Source organism: Ciconia boyciana, chromosome 25, assembly GCF_034638445.1.
Source record: "Ciconia boyciana chromosome 25, ASM3463844v1, whole genome shotgun sequence".
NCBI classification, from domain to species: Eukaryota; Metazoa; Chordata; class Aves; order Ciconiiformes; family Ciconiidae; genus Ciconia; species Ciconia boyciana.
The window spans coordinates 3,514,879-3,535,612 of NC_132958.1; the positions used below are offsets into that span (position 1 = coordinate 3,514,879).

At 51.1% G+C, this 20,734-nt stretch overlaps 1 protein-coding gene and 1 long non-coding RNA gene across 5 annotated transcripts; both read right to left on the minus strand.

The window, feature by feature from the left end:
* Nucleotides 1-6,269: 6,269 nt before the first annotated feature.
* On the minus strand, nucleotides 6,270-20,498 carry SLC25A37 (solute carrier family 25 member 37). 4 transcript variants are annotated; one of them, XM_072846357.1, is made up of 6 exons: nucleotides 20,251-20,376; nucleotides 19,345-19,456; nucleotides 12,624-12,852; nucleotides 11,558-11,672; nucleotides 10,980-11,036; nucleotides 6,270-9,772 (listed from the first exon to the last, which is right to left on the minus strand). In XM_072846357.1, exons 4-6 carry the CDS (start codon nucleotides 11,616-11,618, stop codon nucleotides 9,252-9,254), a joined length of 639 nt encoding a protein of 212 aa, XP_072702458.1. In that variant the 5' UTR covers nucleotides 11,619-11,672; nucleotides 12,624-12,852; nucleotides 19,345-19,456; nucleotides 20,251-20,376; the 3' UTR covers nucleotides 6,270-9,251. The 4 variants fall into 4 exon arrangements, with proteins under 4 accessions (XP_072702458.1, XP_072702455.1, XP_072702454.1 ...); XM_072846354.1 differs by lacking the exon at nucleotides 11,558-11,672 and having other exon boundaries at nucleotides 20,251-20,373; XM_072846353.1 differs by lacking the exons at nucleotides 11,558-11,672; nucleotides 19,345-19,456 and having other exon boundaries at nucleotides 20,251-20,498.
* LOC140643963 (uncharacterized) lies at nucleotides 15,676-18,728 on the minus strand. Its single transcript, XR_012039700.1, has 3 exons — nucleotides 18,421-18,728; nucleotides 18,215-18,297; nucleotides 15,676-17,473 (listed from the first exon to the last, which is right to left on the minus strand). It is a non-coding gene; the product is annotated as an uncharacterized lncRNA (long non-coding RNA).
* Nucleotides 20,499-20,734: the final 236 nt, after the last annotated feature.

Genomic DNA, 20,734 nt, shown 5'->3' on the forward strand with positions numbered 1-20,734 from the left:
CATTTGCAACCACCACTTTCTCATGGGGGATGGCAGCACCCAGGCTTCTGGGGTGGAGATTTGCAGGATTTACACAGCACAGAGTAACTCTGGGGTACACCCAGAATAACTTCCTCTGCAGAAGGATGTCCAAATGCTTTACAAACATCGTCCCAACGGCTGTGCCGCTCGGTCGGGGCCAGGCCAAAGCTCCCTCCCCAGCCTGGGTGCAGGGCTGGGGCTGTCGGAGGACCGAGCAGCCCAGATGCTGCAGCAAATGCCAGATGTTCCCCTCAAACTTGTGCAGATGTTTTCCGCCCCAGCCGGGTCTGAAGCAAGTAGAACATGGGCTCCCTTTGTACCAGCTAGATAATATTAATCCTTTTTCTAGACTCTGAGTGCTGCGGCGGCTGGGAGCTCTGCCAGCGTCTATCGGATTTGTTTGCTGCTAGGTATTGTCACGTACGAGGCGGGGTGATGCAGATTGCTCAGCTCCCAGGCAAGAGAGTTTTTCCCAAATACCAGTGTTTTAGTCCGGATATCCATGCTGTTCTCCAGCGAGTAGCTACCTGCACCAACTTTTCCCCCTAGAATGGTACTTCTTCATTACAGGTTTTATCCTTCAGGCCTTTAAAAAAAGAGGGAACGGAGATAACCTACAGGTTAGCACCAATCCTGCACTGCTCCTGCAGCAGGTCCCCAGGAAGCCCCAAGCTTCCATATCAAACCACCATGGGGGCTCGGTTCCCTGCTTCCCAGAAAGATGATGTATTTGATGACAGGAGCATGAAGAGGTATGGAATCCAGAATGATTCGGGTTGTTTCCCATCTCAATGCAAGAGACAGCCCCTCAGCCTAATTAAACGAGGAGATGGCGATGGTCACCACTAAAGCCAGCAGCAAAGCTTCCCAGACCCAAGACTGCACCCCAAAGCCACAGCCTTGTCTCCATCAGCACAGGCAATGTGGAAACACTGGGGGGTTTCACGCCAACTAATAGGCAAATGGAGAATTTTAGGGCAAAAATCCTGAAGCAGGACCTGGGGACCCTTCAAGATGCCTTTGCAAGATCCGACTCAACGCAAGGCAGCCCCACGCCGGGGCACCAGATCGCAAGCAAAGTACCAGGGCAGCGTCTATTCCAGGGTCTGGAGCTCTCAGGCTTCAGAAGAGGGACCAAGGAACTAATTGTATTTGTGACACCAAGACACACTCAATTTTCACCTAGATTTTGCCATCGGCAAGATTTGCTCTCCGCAGCTTTCCCACAGTCTCCCCATTCCCAGCCCAAACGACCTCTGGGAATTATTTAGCAAACGACCAATATTTCACCCCTCCCTGCCGAACGGCTTTTTGCTGGGTATCGATGGCACATCAACCCTCCTCATCCTCTATTTGCACTGGTGAAAGGAGGAATTACTGCAGTATTTATCTACCACACTCTCTTTCACCAGGAGACTGTTCATCTCCTCTGCAAAACAGCCCCGGGGGCACCGATCACTGCACGCTTCTTGTACCACTCACTAAGAACACAGGGGGAAAAGCTTTAAAGCAAATAAAATAATATAAACTTTTAAATGAAGGTGATGAATGTACTTGGAGGATCTGATTGATCAGTGGTCGTGTCTGGGCTGTGCCGGTTTTTGCGAGACCTGCATCTCTGAGCAGTTTTTGGAGGGTTCGGTTTCCTCCAGGCGATGACAAACAGACTTTTGCTGTGCAAATCGTAGCAGGTGAAAAAGAAAACAGAGGGAAAGCCCGGCTTTCCTCCTCCCACCAAAATGACTAATACTGGGGCCTCTGCGCTGGCAGCAAAACAGGCCGTAAGGAAAGCAAAGGTGAGGATGCTGCACCGGGGAGGTAGATTGCATATTGGGGGTAGGGGACCTGCTTAATTCCATGACCAGAAGGCTCGTGGCCCAAAATTGGCAATATTTGGGGCTGGGATTACGCTCGCCGCCTCCACAGCCGTCTGCAGCGGGGGCTTGGCCGCGCTGCAATGCTCCGTGACAGATTTACACCTGCAGAGCCCAGCAGAAAACACTTACCTGTTCTACAACGGATGCATTGTCTTTTAAAAGGAATGAAATCTTGTGGATAAATACAAACGTTTTTATTCCCTTTGTGGACAATTGTGGCAGAATAAGATAGCGGGTTAAGGTGTGGCCGGAAAACCTTTCACTCTGTGGGCTGCATCTTGTCATCCAAGGTAAACATGCAGCTTAATGAAATTTCAAGAGGGAAAAGGTGAGATATTTGCCTTTATGTTCATTACCCTCTAAAGCAGAAACAATATTTGAAGAGAAACAAAGAATCAGGCAAACGAGATAATAATCATATACGGTGAACAAACACAGCCTAGATCCTGGATTAATCAAATGACTTAAAAATCCAAACGCCGGGGCTTTGGCAGCGCAGGGGAGAGCACCCGCGTCCCACGGGGCACGTAGCCCTTGCACCCATTGCTGTCCCTAACATCTCTGCCAGAAGGTCCCCTCGGATGGCATCCCCAGCCACTGTCGCGGGGATGTGGCCATCGCCACCACCACCATCCACGTGTCCCGGGGAGCATTTGTCCCCGGGCATCCCGCTGTACTCACAACTGATGTTCAGGGTGCACCTTCCACCCTCCGGCAAAGCCCTTGGTTGCTATTTCTCCTTTCCCCATGCAAACATTGAGATATTACAGTTGCTATTTAATTTTTTTCCCCTCTTCTGCTTGTCTTATATACTTATAGACCCCTAGGAAAAATACCAGTTGGGAAGTTTATAAAACACGGACTGCACAGTAGAAGGGAATTTATTTGTTGGTACCAACCCAAGAGTTCAATATACGAACAAGTGCTGAACACAGCAAAGCGAACGCCCGCCGCCCTATAGATCTTCGCTGCAGGAAATCCTGCGAGTTTAAGGAGTTGCTACGGTCTACTGGATAAATAAGATGCATTAAAAAAATACCCTCAAAAGATATTTACACAATAACCTGTGCTGGTTCCAAAGAAACCATTAGTGTCAGTTAGAAAATCGGATGCGTTCCCAGGGCAAAATGCCACCCCAGCCGGGAGGGAGACGGGGACATCGGCGTGTCACAGCTCTTGGCAAGTGCCACATGCCCGCAAGTGGCACCTCCAGCAGCTCATTCCTCCTCCTGGGGAGCCATCCCGAAAGTTTGGAGGGGATGGAGGAGCCGGGGCGATGCCCTTGGGCTTTGCTTGCTCCACCGCTTCCCGCTGCGGCTCTCGGTACCCGCCTGCCCCACAGACGCGTCCCCACCTGCCCGGCTGCAGGAATTCTCCATTTCCACTTAATGGCCATCAACGAGCCAGGCAGATGCCAGAGGTTTAAAGCAGAAAGGAGGGAGAAGAGATAACCATCGACATAACGTTTTGCAGAGGTCCTTCAGCCTTCCTAGTAATCTCAGCCAGCCTCTCCATCCAGGGAAGAATCATCCCCTTCTCCCAGCCGCAGCCTTTTCCTGCGGGGAAAACTGGGGCTCAGCCCAGGTGTTCCCAGCTCTGCAGCCACCCCACGCTTTCCTAACAAACACTATCTCATTATTTCCCTCAATAACCAGCCAAATTGTCCATCATTATTTGCAGCACCAGTAGGACACAGCACAAAATAAGCATTTAATGAAGTCAGACAACTTTTAGGCAAACCAAAACCAGCAAAAACATAGGAAAAGTTTAAATTACTCACCAGGCAAACGGAGGGAGAGCAGCCTGAAGTCCTTGGGGATGTCGGGGCCGAAGGGCTGCAGCCACGTCTCCCTCTTGGGCAGGTGAGGAAAGCTTCTCCCAGGGCATCTTGCAAGGGCACGGAGTCTCTTTTCATGGGTTTTTCATTTTCATGGGTGTTTTTCCTTTATTTTGGTAGACTTAATTCAGAGCTTTGATAGCCTTGAGTAATTCAGGGGTAAAAATCCCTTAGTCCCCCCGCTTCTAATGGGGAAGACATGGATGGACAGGAATAGGTGTTATCAGCAATTTAGCTGCAAGTTTAATCATGTAATTCTTGTCCCCTGTAACCACAGATCACCCAAGCACAAAAATTCCCTCCTGTGCAGACACATATTAAGGGCATTTCTCACTTCTTGGGGAATTACTGAGAATAAGATGGAGCTGAATAGTGACTATGATAAAGAGGAATGTAGGGGTCCTCACCAGCCCTCATATAAAAACAGTATTTAGTGTTTAAGAGGCATGCATGAAGTGTGTTTCCATATCTCACCTTTCTGGACTACACACGTTTACTACACAGGGGAAAGGGGGGTTAAATATTTACTCTACAATGCAAACAGAAATATAAACCTGTCAAAAACATTTTGCTGAGTATAAATAGCACTTTATCTTTTGATCTCATCTCTTAAGCTCATCAGCCAGGCGAGGCAGCCTGCTCTCCACCCCAGCACCTCAACAGTCCGTTGCACCTACTTGATTTTTCACTGACAGTAAAAAAAAAAAAACCCAAAAAAACCAAAAACCAAGTAGGTGAGACAAGGAAAGTCCTTTTTCCTTTGGGGTGGACCAAGGACAGCAGCATCTTGCTGCTGCTTCCCTTTGCAGCCAGCCTTGACTGCCCAGGTAGGTGTTTGCTGCTAAAGCCTGTAATTATCATTATTCCCAGCCCTTTGCCAGCCCAGGAGGGGCTGGGGCAGAATTGCTGGCTGGCTGCATCCCAACAAAAGTTCAGCTTTATGATTTTGGGTGCATCTCTTAATTGCTGCACTGGGAACGTGCCAAAATCTATTCCTCCTGTATCACTGGAAGGTGCATGCCCTGGGGATCAGCATCTGTTCCGAACCTGTCCTTTTCTAAGCAAAACTGATAAGAAACAAATTGCGCTCCATCCCCTTCTCGAAATTACACGAGGCTGCTCCCAAAATAATCCTTCAGATCCAGCTCCAGCTTTTAAGGCTGGAGATTTACAGCAAGAAGTTTCAGACTCTTCTTTTTAAAGCAGAGATACACAGTGGTTGGGAAGCTGAAATGTTATTTTAAGACAACCTGGTTTTCATGCTAGATTCAGAACAAGGACCATGCAAGTTCTGCCAGGTTTCTTAGAGGTGAAAAGGAGGAAAAGGAACTGCAAGAACCCCAAATCCTCCTGACAGCGTCGGAAAAATTCAAATTTAGAAATAAGGTATGGTAGACTTTGGATAGACCAACCTTTGGCCCAAAAAAAAACCCCCCCACCACCAAAAGAGGTGAGGAATTCCTTCTGCTTACACACATGTCCAAGCATTAGCAAAGTCCAGGGTACAAAACAGGCTGCTCGGGCACCCCCCGCCCCGCAGCACAGTGATCCCCCCGCAGCGATGCCGCTTTGCTCGCAGAGCCCCCAAACTCCCACAGCAGCAGCAGCTGAGACAGCAAATAACGCCGGTGATTTATCACTGGGACCAGACCAGGGCAAAGCTACCTGCGTCAGGCACGAAGCTGGGAATGAAAATCCCCACGTGAAGCCAGAAACATTTTCCACCCGGCGCTGAAACTGTCGCTCCACGCTGGAGATTTCATAATTGAAACGTTTTGGTTAAGGCTCACTTTTTTTCCGGTAGAGCCCACCTTGGCCAAGCCCTGGGGGTCTCATTTGCCCTGGGGACAGCTTAGTTGCAGCTCAGTAGCTCCGATTAACCTGATGCTGCCCAGCCCAGCTTTAAGGGAAGCATTCCTCCCCCAGCACCAGCGCCGTGCAGAACCCATACCACCGAATGCGTCTTTTCCTTTTTATTCAAGGCAAAGGTAAGATCTAAAGCAGCTTAGTATCTTCTGGGTTTGTCCCTTCAAATTATGCAGCAAATATTATTGAAACCTCAGCAAATAAGCAGCTCCCCCAGGACCTTCACCCCATGCACTTTCTTCTAGGAGGGGGAAGAAACTCCAATTTGGGGATTTGCTTTGCTGCTGAACAAGCCACAGTCTGTGGGTTTGCTTTGCAAATCTCAGAAAGCCAGTTCATTGCCAAGAGGAGCGTGTTTCAAAACTCTTCAGCGGCTCCTAGAGGAGCACAAGCCCATGATAGAGATGTCAGCTCCTGCCAGGCTGCAAAACCCCTCCCAGAAGTATTTTCTTCCTCCAGCATAATGACGAAGGGCTTTATCTGACTCAGATGGTGAGGTGCTGAGCCTGCCAAGTGTTCAGGCAACACTAGAAGGCACCATTCCTCCAGAGATCAGCCTGCCCGGCTGCCACCATGAAGAGCCATGGACACCCTCCTGCCGCTCAGCCCCAGCTGGAGCCCAATGCCCCACTACACAGCTAAGGAAAGCCACAAGCATGAGCCTAAAAGGACAAAAATCAGAATATTTTATTTCCTTGAGCTCCAGTGATACAACTGTAGCAGCATTTTGCAAACGAACTCCTGCATTGTAAAATATACATTTAAGGAAATGCATTAAATTCCAAGGCAGGCAAAAAAAAAAAAACAACTTAAGAACTGCAGACAAAGTTACTCATCCTCCCCCTTAAATAATATGTGCGTTTGTTGCAGACAAAGCAGCAGTACATGTTTCACATACCAGGTTAAAATAAAACTTCAGACTCGCGGCAAAACTTTCAAATGCAAACCTAGAAGAGACGAGGAGCAACAGCTTTGGTGAAGGGGCTTTCACCTGGGGATCCAGCATTACATACAGCAGGAAACATTTTAAACACATAAGAGACCTCTGCAGTTATTAGACCAACTGGGCACGTTCCCAGTAGCAGAATGGGAAGTCTGGTTTTATCAGATACCCGAGCAATCTGCAAAGAGGTCTATAAACATACAAGTGCTCCTCACCCACTCTCACCTCAAGGCAGAGCAAGTTCCCAAGAAAACCTGGCTGCTAATTATTTGTGCTCAACACTCAGGAGGTTCCCAGACATGCTCTGGCCAGCAATCGAAATGGGATGCCACCTCCCCCTCCAAGGAGGATGCTCAGCTGGCCAAAGCCACAACCGCCCTCCCAATCACTCCCCAGCCACGGGGCTCTGTCCCTGGGCAAGTCCAGCCTTTGTGTCCCAGCTACTCACAGGTTACGCCAAATGGGAGGTGAAGTTCTCCCAGAATAGCCAAGACGAAGTCAGAAATATTAAAGCTAAGCAGCCAGAGGAAGAGGATGATGCACTGGGGACCGCTTGCCAAGTATGACTCCTAGCTACTGAAGTCGCACTGAAAGCTGTCACCTTCCACATTATGCTACAGTTTGCCTCTTTAATATTAAAGTGACCCAAAATTTTCAGCTAAGTGTTTATGCCCATCTCCGATGGAAATATTTTGTGCAGTTCTGGTTCCTGTTAGTGACTCTCCAGTTTCTAAAGTCAATAGAAAAAGACATCCAAGGCTAACAGACAGCTCAAAGACCTCCAGCCTCGAGGATCTCCGCGTGCAGAGAGAGCCGAGGGCTTTCTCCAGCTGCACCACCGAGACCAATGGCCTCAAGCTTACAGTTTTTACACTTTAAGACACAGGGTGCATTTGACACAGTGATTCGTTCAGTTTAAGTGACAAAAAGGCATCAAGAAGCTCATTTCATCATTACCAGCGGTACAAGGTTAGTTTACACAAGGCACACGCAACACCACCCAGAGAGGTGCTCTTTGATTTACCTTCTCCAAATAACGGAGCAAAAAGAGTAGCTCTGCTTAGTGTCATCCTACGCAAGGCTGACGGGACACCTCCAGTGACACATGCCAGCCCAGAAGGTGCCCATCGCGTTGCAGCTCCCCTGCAGACCCCCCCAGTGCCCACAGCAAGCTGAAGCCACATCTCCACAGCAGAGCACGAGCTGCCCCGTGCACAGCAGTAAGATGGTGCCAGCTCGAGACATCAGCTGCTGCTGGCAGGGCAAGTGCCAGGGAGGATGGAGATTTGCCAGTTGGTGTCCTGTAACTTATATTTACACATCCAGGCCCCTAAACCCCCTCATTAGCTACTGATGACCCAAGTAACTGGCTAAAGGATGTATTTTGGTTTGGAAGAGCCATTCGCAGGAGGAGCAGGGCATGCAGCAAGGCTGCCACCCTTCCCAAGCAGGCACAGCTTTGCTGGCCACTGCAAAACTCAGCATCCTGCAGCAGCAAAACCAAACCCACAGCACAAGGAACCTCTCTAGGTTGGTTTTTTTTCCTCCCCAACAGAGATGAGCAGCAGCTTCTTGTCAGACACGGGCTGGGAGGTGGCTTCGGTTCTGCAGGGAAGGCTTCCCCAAGGCATTTGCTGCCTGCTGCTGGTTTGGTGCTGCCAGGATGCGACCCAGTAGCCGAACTGTAAACAGAAGCTCCGGTCCCCCCCAGGGAGCAGAGCAGCTCCGTGCACCCAGCTTCAATCCCACCAGCTACCAAGATGTGCACGGTTGCTCCTGTAAGCAGGATCAGGGCCTTAGTGAAAAAGAAGTATGAATAAATTAAGGGAGGATGAAGGCTGTTCAGCTATCACACACCATAAAAATGTACCTTTAAAAAAAGTGTTTGCAAAAAAATACTATTCTTTAAAATCTACATTTTTCAAGCGTCTTTGTAAAAAATGGAATTGACCATTTCCCCCTTTTCGCCACAAAGTGACCAGGTATTTTAGGGTGCCCCTCCCTTGGTGTCCTACAGTTTCCCAAAGTGGTGTCCCCATTCCTTCTTCCCCCCACCTCAGCAAGTCTCAAGGGGCTACCAAGTACCTTGACACCCACACAAGAATCTGGGCCACCGTTTGGGGGCTAAATGCTGTATAATTAAAGCCAATCTGGCTACAAAAATAAATGCTTTTGTGTCTTCCTTACACAGGATGGAAGAATTTAGCCCTTTTTAAACAGCTCAGCATCTAGCTGTCATAGTATTTAAAAAACAACCCAAACGCCTACATAGAAAAATAAAGGATAAACATTATCCATCTATTTTATATTTATATAAAAAGTAAGTTCTGTGACAGGATATTTTGCTTCTTCGCTGTATAAAAAACAGCCTAGGCTGTATAACCTAAGCTTTCTGGTGAGGAGTAAATTACATCTTCAAACTTATTCAGAGAAAAATATCAGTTAGCAATTTCCCTTCTCCAAAATAAAGTTATTAAATATATATATTATTATAAGTCTTTATAAACTATTTCATGTTTGAGCAAGGAGGGGAACATGTGACTGAGGACCACTTTAATCCCCGGGGAGGGAGAAGTGGACGTCAGCTGTGAATCCACCAGAAACCTGGCATGTTCCTTAGCAGAGACCCAGAGCTGGCTGGCTTGCAGGCACACACAGACACGCACAGAGGGGACACGGAGGCTTGCATTCACTCTCGCTAAGTCCTTCACAAAGATGTTCTTTTTTCCAGCTTGTGTTTTGTGAGAAAATACTTGAAGAATTCATACACCGACCAGGCAATAGCCGTTGAAGGCATCTGGTAAATGACACGTGCCTGCACCCCTCTGAAATATCCCGAAATGCCCCCCAGCTGATAGACAGTCTTGAAGGCGTTCACCATGCCCGAGAGATGTCCGCTGATGTTCACAGAGCTCAAGGCCGTGTTCTCTTGGGTGTTGAGCAGGGTCTTGCAGACATCCAGAGGAGTGGTGGCAGCGGCGGCCACAGCCCCCGCGATGGCACCGGAGACGATGTGGGACCGAGGGTTATACTCCCGGCACGGGTTGATCTGCTCCTGCATGAATTCGTAGGTGATGAAGTGAATGGCCTGGAAGGGGACGTTCATGGTGAGCTGGGTGGTGTAGCTGCGGTAGAAGGCACCAAACCCCTCCGTCTTCTGCACTGTCCTTATGCATGCCAGGACGGACTTGTAGGGGGAGTTGAACATCTGCATCCGCTGCTTCACCACTGGTCCAGGCGACAGCCACAGGGGGTAAAGGCAGGGCAGACAGCACCAGGCAGGACAGATGCAGGGAGATAAAGACTTATTAGCCAAGGCACATCTTTCCTGGTCATCACAACACGCAGACTGAACCCTGCTCCAAGTCCCAACCATCCAGACCCAACCTCCCCTTCCAAGTCCAAACTGCTAGGACACAAACCAGGCATTTCTGTAGCAATGAGCTCTTTATCGACAGACTTTTACCAAAAGGTTGCATACGTCCTCTGCTTCCCCCAGCCGACCCAGCGGCCCCCAAAAAACCTCAATGCAACAAGTGAGGGAAGCAGGTCAGAGCTCAGCCCCGGTTCAGCAGCTCTCCCCTTCCATGGGCTAATCCACTCCTCTCCTCGAGCTTAATTAAGGAACTTTTACTTCTAGCTAGAAAGGCATTAAAACATGCTGATAAGGACCCTCAGATGCATCTGTGAGGATGCAGAGCTGTTGCACGGAAACACTGCCATACCAAGAGGAGAAGGGCAGAAAGGTGATTAAATAACTGTACGTCACCCGGGAAGTGTGACAGACCTCGCCTACAGTCCCAAGTCCTGAACTGGAACAACTTCCACTGACTTAAGCAAAAGGCCAGTTAATTTAATTCATTTAATCAAGATATGATTAAAAGGATTTTAAACACTAGAGACATTTTTTTCCTTCAGAAAAACCTGACTTTGGGCCAACTCAGAAGTACTATACATTAACACTGAATAGCTGGCAGTCCAGCTAATTTTCTTGATTTCAGCTGCATTTTATTGTTAGTCCTCAATGCCAGACTCTACCTACCCAGGAAGGCTATGCAACGGTCCCACCAGCTCCTGCACTTGGCTAACAACATGACTGAGCTCAGTTTTGCTTGGGTGGTCCAAAGCTTCAGAAAATCCACCACCGCTTCAGTAAAGACGCACTAGCAGAGTAGTAACAGCATCGTGTTCGTAAAGGTGACACCAGTCTTCCTGGCAAGTCACGATACACCACACAGATGCTGTGCAACCCCTTGGCCAGCGAGGTAAAACAGCCAGGCAGAATTTTTCCCTTTACGCTGGCCTGTCTGAGCTCATTCAAAGCTGGGCAGAGTCACTAAAGCAAAGGGCTTAAGCTGCTGAGATGGCGCAGGGTGTCCTCAGCGCCTTCCCGGGCTAACGGGGTGCAGCACTTCCCAATAGCACAGGGCATTACCTTCAGCGGGATTCATCACTGCGTCGTGGAGTAGCGTGGCCACGCTCCCAGCTATACCTGCAAGACACAAGAGCATCCTTCAACAACAACAACAACAAAAAAAGATTCAGAAGCCAGGGGCTTGCTCGGGCACCGCCATCCGCGGCGGCAGCAGCCGATGTTGCAGGCAGCCCACACACCACCAAGCACCCGGGTACGGCTGCCTGGGGAGCTGCAGCCCAGCTCCACGGCGAGCCCAAGGAAGCACCCAGCAACACAACCCATTCCCAGTGCAGAAAAGCCCAGCCCGAGCAGCTTGACAGAAACCAGGATCCGCTCACAGGATCACAGCCGTCACCTTTGCTACTCCCTACAACTCGAGCAAGGCTTTGCCTGCGCAAGACACCACCGGCTTCACTCAGCCTGCGCTGGACTGAGAAGTGAGCAATGTTTAGAACTGGCTCAGTGCATCCATAATTAGGCATTTTCATCCGTTTACTCAGTCTTGTTTTAAACACTAATTGCACAGATTCTGCAAACATCCAGCCAGCCATTAATGATTCTGCAGTTGGCTCTAGGATGGGCCTCTCAAGCCACACCTTCTCCTTTGATGTAGGTTTCCATCTCAAATTCTCTCTTGCCCAAATGACTTTCGGTCATTTCTCATTAACGCAGCGCTTCAGTTTTCCCGCTGGTACTGAAAGCCTGTAGCTACTTGAAAGGCAAACACAGGAAGCACATTACTAGCAAAAAGCAGCAAGCCAGAAAGATATTATATACCCTTAACTGAGCTGGTTGAGTCAAGTCAAGTGACTGCCATGGCAGATTCCTACCATCACATCATGTCAAGGACCAGGCAGAAGAGTCTTCTGCACAAACCCTTTTGTAACACCCCTGGCTGCTCAAGTAGAGGGTTTCTGCTGTTACAGAAGTATTGCTGGACCCAAAAGCAAAAGCATTCCTGGTAGAAGCAAAGTCTTTCACAAAGCATGCGAGCACACAGGGGATGCAGTGCACTTTACCATGCTGGAGCTCCAACAAAGACATGTGGAACAACCAGTACTGCAAAACTCAAGAGGTTTAGATGATGCCTTCAAACGCAGCCAGAAACAGCAGCCTGCAACTGCATCTGACCACTTCTTGTCCAATGTATTGATTATTGTGCTAGAATAATTGGAGATTAAAGAGTAGTGCAGAAATCTAGATTAGACTAAGGCTTTGGAGGCTGCACAAGAGTGCTACCAGGGGTTTCTGGCCAGGAAGGGCTTCTCCACTCTGCTGCTGACAGCCAGCCCACCATCTCTACCCTCTGGAAGAGAGATCTACCAAGCAGTCAGTAGCCCTAAGACCGGGCGCAGGTTTCAGAGGAGCACGGTGACCAGCATGAAGCACTCGAGTAGAGGGCAGGTGCCACACTTGCCTACCTGACTTCCCCCTGCCTCTCCAGCACTCCCAAAGCGGGTGCCGAGACCTGCAAGCCTGGGGTTACGTTTGCATCTTGCATCCTCCCGTACGGGTGTTTACAGTGTCAGTGTGAAGGCAGGCTGCCTACAGCAGATCTTCCAGGAGCAGAGCACAGTGAAGGATGCCAGGCTAAGTGTGTGAAGCAAGCAAGGGACAGGCTGTTAACTGCAAGGGGATTTTTGTGCAAAAAACCAAAAATACCATTGGCCAAGTGGCTGTTTCCTCCATGCTGGATAGTATCGCTTAGAGACTTTTTCATTTTTTCATAGCAGGCAAAGTACATTGCGTGGGCAGGGCCAGCCCCCAGCATGGTGACATTAATCCCACGTAAAGGCCTCCAGAAACCCTCTGTAAGGACAATCTTCTTCAGAGCTTCGTACACGGTCCTGTACTGGGCTTTGGGGTCCGGCTGCAAGCTCTGCATCCTTGTCTGCAACAAAGCAACACGAAGGGAGAGGCCTCAGTTACCTGTCTTTAATGCAACAAGCACAAGCCATAGAGTTAAAGAGCTACAAGGCTTCCAAGATCATTAAAGGGGTCAATAATTTATTCCCTGGTTGCACCCGCGCTGGGGCCACGCCACTATTTATCCATGCTTTGCCTGCCAGACCAGCGAGATTAACTCCACGCTCCCATTGCAACACCAAAACATTACGAGGCTGCTTAGACAAGCGCTCAGCGGAGAGAAGTGTAACCTCTGCTCTTGTTTATGCATGGAAAGTACAGGGAATTAAGCGAGTGCAGTTGTTCAAAAGACTCGGTGAAGAAATACAGTTAGGTCTTTAATTGCCTCTTGCTTACAACACTCCCAGCTCTCTGCCCCAGCTTGTTTCTCCTGCAGTTGCTCAGCTGCTTTTGACACTCGGTGCGCAGAGTTAGCCCACTCACATGGGAAACAGGTTTCCTAGAAGGGCAAGCTGAGAAAATGGGGTACCTAAAGTAACCCCCCCGTAGAAGGAGAGACAGGTAAAGGCCACCCTGTTCTCCTGCACAGTGACCCAAGGAAGACCCAGTGAGCGACTATGTCCCCCAGCAGCCTGGAGAGCCCAGAGCCGCCCTGCACCCCATCTTCCCTCCCAGCTCCTGGTGCCCTGCAGCCACCAACTGCCTGAGCCAGGAGGTTTCATCCGCATCTTTGTTCAGCAGTCCTTGATGGGCTTTTCTTCCACAGATTTCTGAAGCCAGCTAAGCTTCTGGCATCCAACGCATCCTATTAAACTCACTGCCATCACTTAATTATGCACCATGGGAAAAATTACCTCTTAGTTTGTTTCAGGCTTCTGCAGACTGATGCCATCACACACCAGCAGCGCTCAAAGCCCTCGCAGTGATGATGCCAACCTGCAATGGGTGCTTGCAGGGCACAGCCACCTCCCACCAGCGACGGGAGAGATGCTGGCAGGTCTTAAACCTCTACAAGCATCCCGGCAAGACCAAGCAAATCTAGAGCATGAAGATGCAAAGGGCTCTGCTACTCCTGCTGAGCAGCCCACAAATCCTGCTGGTCTGCAACAGGGCTGATAACACCCCGTCAGACCGAAACCAGTCTGAAGGGATACAGCCTTTAGTGGCAGCCTCATGCCTTAAAACACAAACACAGAAGGCTCCTGGGAAAGGGCATAGCCACAGGAGATGAGTGTTCACCAACCTGCAACAGGCTCCATCAAATTAATGCTCTTTTAAGGAGAAGCTTGAGAAGTGCAAGGAAGAGGTCACTCGGGTTTGACAGGAAGGGTGCTTTCCACCCCATGAGCTGGGACACCCCATCGTCAGAATAAAGTTTCCCCCAAACGATTTGGCAGCACACAGACACCCACGCTGCCCTCGCAGGCAAAGCAACACGAATGGCTCCATCCTCAGCAGAGATTCAACAGCCCTCGGAAAAGCAAGCATTGCCCATGCCACCTCCATGCTTCCTCACCGGGACACGGCCCTTCAAGCTTATCAATCCCCTTAATTAGCCCGGAGGCAATACTACAGCTAAGCTTTCAGGCAAGATTAAGCCCATAAAGATGTTTCAGGTTTGGACCTTTAATTCCCCAAACCACTCTTAACTATTGGAAACTGAAGAGCACTTTCACATTCACTTTCTGAGACCAAGGAGGAGATCAGAGCTGAATTCAGGACTTTAACCCAGTATAACGAAACCAAGCTATGAAAGCAGCAAAGCAATACATGAGGCTAAGGCAAACAAATTATTGCATTTGTAGTAAATATTCTAAAAAATTGCACAGGAATTACATTTGCAAAGTGGCTTAGTTCAGCAGCTAGCTGAATTTCAGACTTAAGCATCGGCCAGTGGTCATGACAAGGCATCACCCTACAACAGGGAATTTGGCAGCCTCAAGAAAAGCTTCCTGTTTCAGAGCACTAAATGCATTGTAACCTATGAACAGCACTGGAAATAAACCCAAAGGCTCAGAAGAATTCTCCTGTAAAGGCAGCAACAGCCCCAAATTATATTGGAATTTAAAAACTGGTTTTAAATCCGGCTCTCAGCCCTTGCTGAGCAGGCCTAAGGGTCTTGCAACCCCTCCACAGGTCTCTGCACCTTCCTGTCCCACGGATGTTCATCAGGAGGGGCTGGGCAGGGGCTGGATTTCACGATGCCCCGGAGAAACTCCCAGCAGCCGCTCCGCCGTCAGCATGACTCAGCACGACCCACCGCTGCCGAGCTGGTCGCATCCAGCTGGGGTTTGGTTTTTTTTTGTTCTGCTAGTTTTAACTTGAAGGCATTGCTTCAGACTCCAGAACTGACCCCAGGAGATCTTGATCTCACCCCAGTCTATTGCTGGGATGCCTTCGAAGCAGCAGGTATAATTTAAGCACGCAGCAGCATCATCTCATCAAAGGTAATCACGGGTAAGTGCTCCTGTAAAGCAATAAACTATCAGCCTGGCATGTGCAAGACCAAAGCACGTGGTGCCGTGCTGTTGGGCACTAACCCTGAGTATTTCCACCCTTACTGAGGATCCAGTTGCTTTCACATGAGAATGGATAAATATCAATTTTTCTTTTTCCGTTGATCACCTGAGCCACTCTAGCGGGGTTCAAAAGCTCATACTGTACCCCAGAGTGGGTGGTAAGCGTCTGTTGTACCCACCTAATCCACACACGCTGCAATTTGCATCACCACCAGCACAGCCAGGTCCACAGGCTTGCACCTTTGATTAAAGCTGTGGACACAAACAGGACAAACAGCCCAAGGAGTAACCAAAACCAGGATCACAACCAGCGTGGCTGCTGCAATGCAAAAGGCAAAGCTGAAAACAGGTTCAGCCCTGTTTCATCCAGGATAAGTTTATCACGGTGTGAACGATGATGATTTGCTATGAGCTACGCAGTCCTTACCCCCTCCAGCTCCTGCCACCTATTTGAAGCCAGCAAGCTCCTCCAGGAGCCTCACCCCCCTGTTGTTCACCAGCCAAGAAATACTTCTCCACCTACTTAGATTAATCCTCATTGCATAAGGCAAGAGTGCACTGACAACCGCAAGCATCCTGGTAGTCCTGGTTTCAGCTTGGGCATAAGAAGCAACACCAAGAGTCACAGCTTCAGGTTCACCAGGTTACCTGCTGTTTGTGGACCAGCACCATCTTTATGGATGCTGTTAGGGGGAGAGCACCCAGCTTTCCTGCGGCCAGAAGGGCAGGAATAGTCCAGGGTCATTTTCTGTCTAGAATTGTTTTACTAACAAGAGTAAGGTCTCTAGTTCTGCATATTCTTGCAAAGGGTCACTGATTTGACATGCCACTGTACAAACAAGCTCAGATATAATTTGCCTTTGGTTTTTTTTTTTCTGAACGTGGCATGCTTTCTCAAAGTTCAGCCTGCACATTAATGTGACAGACAACCACCCTGGCCTCCCCGCAGCTAACAGAAGACATGGAGAACACAGTATGCTTTTACCAGGAAATAAGCAGCATTTCTTCAGCAACCGGGTCAGATCCTGCCAGCCAGAGAAGGCTTCGCTATTGCATGACCTATGCCTTGGCTCAAGCTCTGAACTCCCTTTTCTTTTTCACTAGGCTGTTTTTCAGCTACAGCAGCTCCCCAGACAAGCAACACACTTGGTGCGGTACCCACCCGTGTCTGCAAAGGCCCATGGGAGGGGAGCGTAGGGTCAGTCAAACAGGTTAGCCGTGACTTCCCAGCACCCCAACGCTATCAGCTGAAACAAGAGTAACTGCTCCTCCTGGACCTGTGTCAAGATGGGTGGATGCAGAACCTCCCACCACCAAACCCAAGCCAAGGCCAGCATCCCTAATCCCAAAGCCTAAATAAACCACAGTAAAACAGCTCACAGGAGGTCACCTGCCCTGCTGCCCTTAGTCATACGCGTGGGCTTTCAAGACCTTAGTTACAAGCAGGGAAGCTCCAAAGCCTACTTGCACCAGGCAGGTCACCTACAATTAACTGTCCTAGCTGGAGCCACTAAAGCACTCGCCCCATCCCTCCCAACAAGCCCCATCATACTTGTCCTCCTTTCCTTTCCACTCCCCTCTCTGGCATTGCAGATGTAGGCTAGATGTTTCTCCTACCCTTCACCGCAGGAGTTCCCATTACAGTACGGGACCTCCTGTACCCATTAGGAACCACGCACAGCCACAGCAAAGTCAACTGACAGATGTCTTGTTGTACCAACTTGGTTAGGAGTGGCTCAGGTTTTCATGGAGAAGGACTGCAACGTGGTTAGGGCTGGAGCAAGGACTTTTTGTCTTTAGTGCAACTGCCGCCCACTGCGAGGAAGGGAGGTTCAAGCCCAGCACATCTCCAGTGTCTCATCAAGCTGTCTCACATCAGCAATTACTTCTCAGGTGAGGACAAGTGTTCTTCACATCCTCAAGGCAGCTACTTTACCTGCCTTGGGAAACCAGCTCCAGCAGCCTTGCAGAAAAGCCACCAAATAACTTAAGCAAGAGGGAGGAGGTTCCAGGGGGGTCCTCCAGAAACTCCCTTCTGCCACCATCACAAGAAGTCCTTGACATCCTGATGTCTAAAATTAATTTGGAGACTGATCAGGCTTGCCAGGACAGCTGTGTTTTCAGCAGCTAAAAAACAAAACAAGCCTGAGCACTATGAGAAACACCACCAGCACGCATCTGAAAACCTACAGTTCAAGCCCGTGTTTTACTACAACCACAGCATAAGTGGGTAAGGCAGAGGCCAACGTGGAGTTAAGGCTGAAGCTGCAAGGGGGTCTTTACCATTAGAAGGAAAATGATGGGAAGGAAAAGACACCAAGTCTCAATAATCACAAGCCTCCAGCCGCAGCTTTACTTGGCCAAACACAACCCGTAACACATTTCCCCACTAAACAAATAGCAACTTTGCTGCAAAATACGCATTACGACTAGCAACGCTTTACGTTACAGCAGGGGAATCGCAGCCAGGTGCTGTAAGAGGCTGCACGGGGGCATGTGGACCACAGATTTACACCCTCCCTCATCACATCCCAGCACACGTTGCCCTGCGAGCACGAACGGCACCTCTGGGCATTGTCTATGCTGTCACACAGGCGTATCTATGATCTTCCCAGCGGTCCACAGAGCACTATTTTAACTGCTTGCCTTCACTCACCTCAATAGGACACCACCATCGCAGCCTGCCCTACCCTGACCTCCTCAAGTTCAGGAATTGTGCAAGTGTCTGAGCAAACAATTCCCCAAATTAAAACGTTTTCAGTTTCTCTTTGAGAGGAAATGACTTGCTGGAACCAAAACATTTCCTCTACAGCACGATCTAGCCAGGTGCCTGAAATGCCTCTTTCTGCAGCATCCACAATGCCCTACCTCCTCCACGGGTTCTGCTCAGCCGTGACCGATCCCAGTAATTATTATCCAGAAAGTCAGACTCGGGAAGCTTTGCTGCTTTTCTGTAGGAGGAGAGCGGCACATTTCCCATAGTAAAGTGAAAGACAGCTGCTATTACAAGCTTAATTAGCATTTGGTTACTCCCATTACAAAAAAAAAAAAGCCCTTTTGGGGTCAGTTCTCACCTTTTCCCGTAGCAGACAGACAGAACAGGCACAAGCCAGTGGCGGGTGCCCATCGCAGGAGCAGCACCCAAAGCCTGCAGCTCAGGATTTCACTCTGCCCTGACACATCGGCTGACCTTGGCCATGCTCCGACAGAGTTTTCCCGCAGCCAGCCAACAGCTGGAGTATTTTATCTGCTTCCGAGCACTTCAAGGCAGTTTGCTGAGCGGGATTATCCCCAGCGCAAGGGATTGCCCCGGCACTCCCCTAGCACAGGCGCTGCCAGCCATGAAGCAACCAGGGAATTCACTGCCCAGTGAAATCAGCACTTTTACCTTCCTGCAAAGCACCTCCTGCTCCGGGAAACCAGGCACAACTTTCGTTTTCTCCCTCTCCCTTCTCCCCACAGAGGAAATGCCCTCTTAAACAACGCCATAAAGTCCGGAGTGACGACACGCTGCTCTGGCCATGACTTGACAGAAAATACCAGGTTTGTTTGTGAAAGGAGCCGGTGCGGAGGCACTCGGGGTGGGCAGGGACCCTGTGCCTCGGGGGGGGGGGGGAGGGAACCCACAACGCGGAGCAGCCCAAACCTACGAGCCAGGTCCAGCAGGCACAGGCCCAGAGGGAAAACATGAAAAAAAGCAGGGAATATTTCCTTTGAATGCTTATCACAGCCACTGGCAAGACCTCCAGCGCCTCAAAGCGAAGGCATTTCCTCTCCTCTCCTCTTTCTACTCTTTCAGGGAGCCCTGCATTAAAAAGAGGAGAAATTAGAGCATCTGCTTGCAGCCTTTCCCAACCGGACCACGGAGGATCTGTCAGCACCAGCAATACAATATTGAGGACATTTGGCTTTTCCCAACCTTATTTTCTTTTTTTAAGCCACCAGAGCAGCATGCTGGCAGGGCAGAAGGAAGAAATACCCTTCATGACGCTTCTTACCGCACCGGTGACACCGCAATGTCTTCCCTCGTGTGTACTCAACAGCAGCGAGAGAACACCCGTTGGTCTCGAGCAGCTCATCTGCATTAAAACCCAACCACCGCCGCCATACCTGCAGCCACGCAAGCCCCGTTATAAGCCCCGACCCTGCTAAAGCCACCGCTCCCATGGGGCTGGAGCGACACATAAGGTCAGGTTCACAGCCCTTGCTGCCATCCTGGTGGATGGACAGACAGACCGACCACCTCGTCCCACCAAGCTTTTCCTTCCCGGGCTGGGATCCCAACACTACAGGAAGGAAAAGCCCGCACCGAAAAGCATCTCCCGCCCCGGGGAGCAGCACGAGGACTTTGCTTGCTGCAGCGGGAGGCGGCAAGGCCCGGCGCACACCTTTGCACCGTGGGTTGCGCAAAGCTCGCTGGGGCCGAGGACGTTGGGGCTGCCTGGGACGGCACCCAAGGGGCTGCAGCGACGGGTCCAGGGTGGGCGCGCAGCTCCGGCTTTCAACGGAGACCTCGGGGGTGACACCTCAGGGACCCGCCACGCTGCAGCACCCTGCTCCTAACCCACCCCCAGCACCTCCTGCGCACTCCCCGACAGCCCAGTACAGCTCTGCTCCCCCCAAGCAACACTCCCCACCCCGGGAGGCCGGTGCGCCCCGACACCCCTCGCACCCCGACACCCCTCGCACTCTTCCCCCCGCCTCCCTGCACCACCGCGCACCCCCAGCACCCCACGCGTGCTCTCCCGCTTGCACCAGCGCCAAGCCCGGCGCCCCGCGCACGCAGCCCCGGTGCGCTCCCGCACACCTCCGCTACCCCGTGCCACGCAGCCCCGCTGCACGCCTCCCCCGAGGCCGGCAGCCGTCGGAGCAGACCCCACCCCCCAACCCCCTCCGCCACGCACCTTGACCGAGTCCACCGGGTACATGACCGTGTGCTCCATGATGCCCGCCACCGCCCCGGCCATCATGTGGGTGCCGAGCGAGGCGCCGCTGGGCAGGCTCTCGTACTCCTCGCCCTCCATGGGCGGCGCGGCGGCAGCGGGGGGGGGACCGGGGCCGGGCCCGGGGGGGGCGGCGGCGCTGCCCCCCACTCCGCAGCTCAGCTCCATCCGCCCGCCGGGGGGCACGGGGGGGCCGCACGGGGCTCGCGCGCCGCCCCGGCCCCGCTTTAAAGCCGCGCCCGCGCCCCGCCCCGCCCCGCCCCGCGCCCGCCAATAGCAAGCCGCCGCCGCCGCCGCCCGCCGCCCCGTGGGGCCGCGGCGGGGGTGCCCCGAGGCGTGACGTCACAGACGGCCGGGCACCGGGAGGGAGATTGGCAGGGATGCGGGCGAATGGCGGGGAGAGGCGGCGGGGCGGAGGGGCGCGATTGGCTCTGCCGGCGGGGGC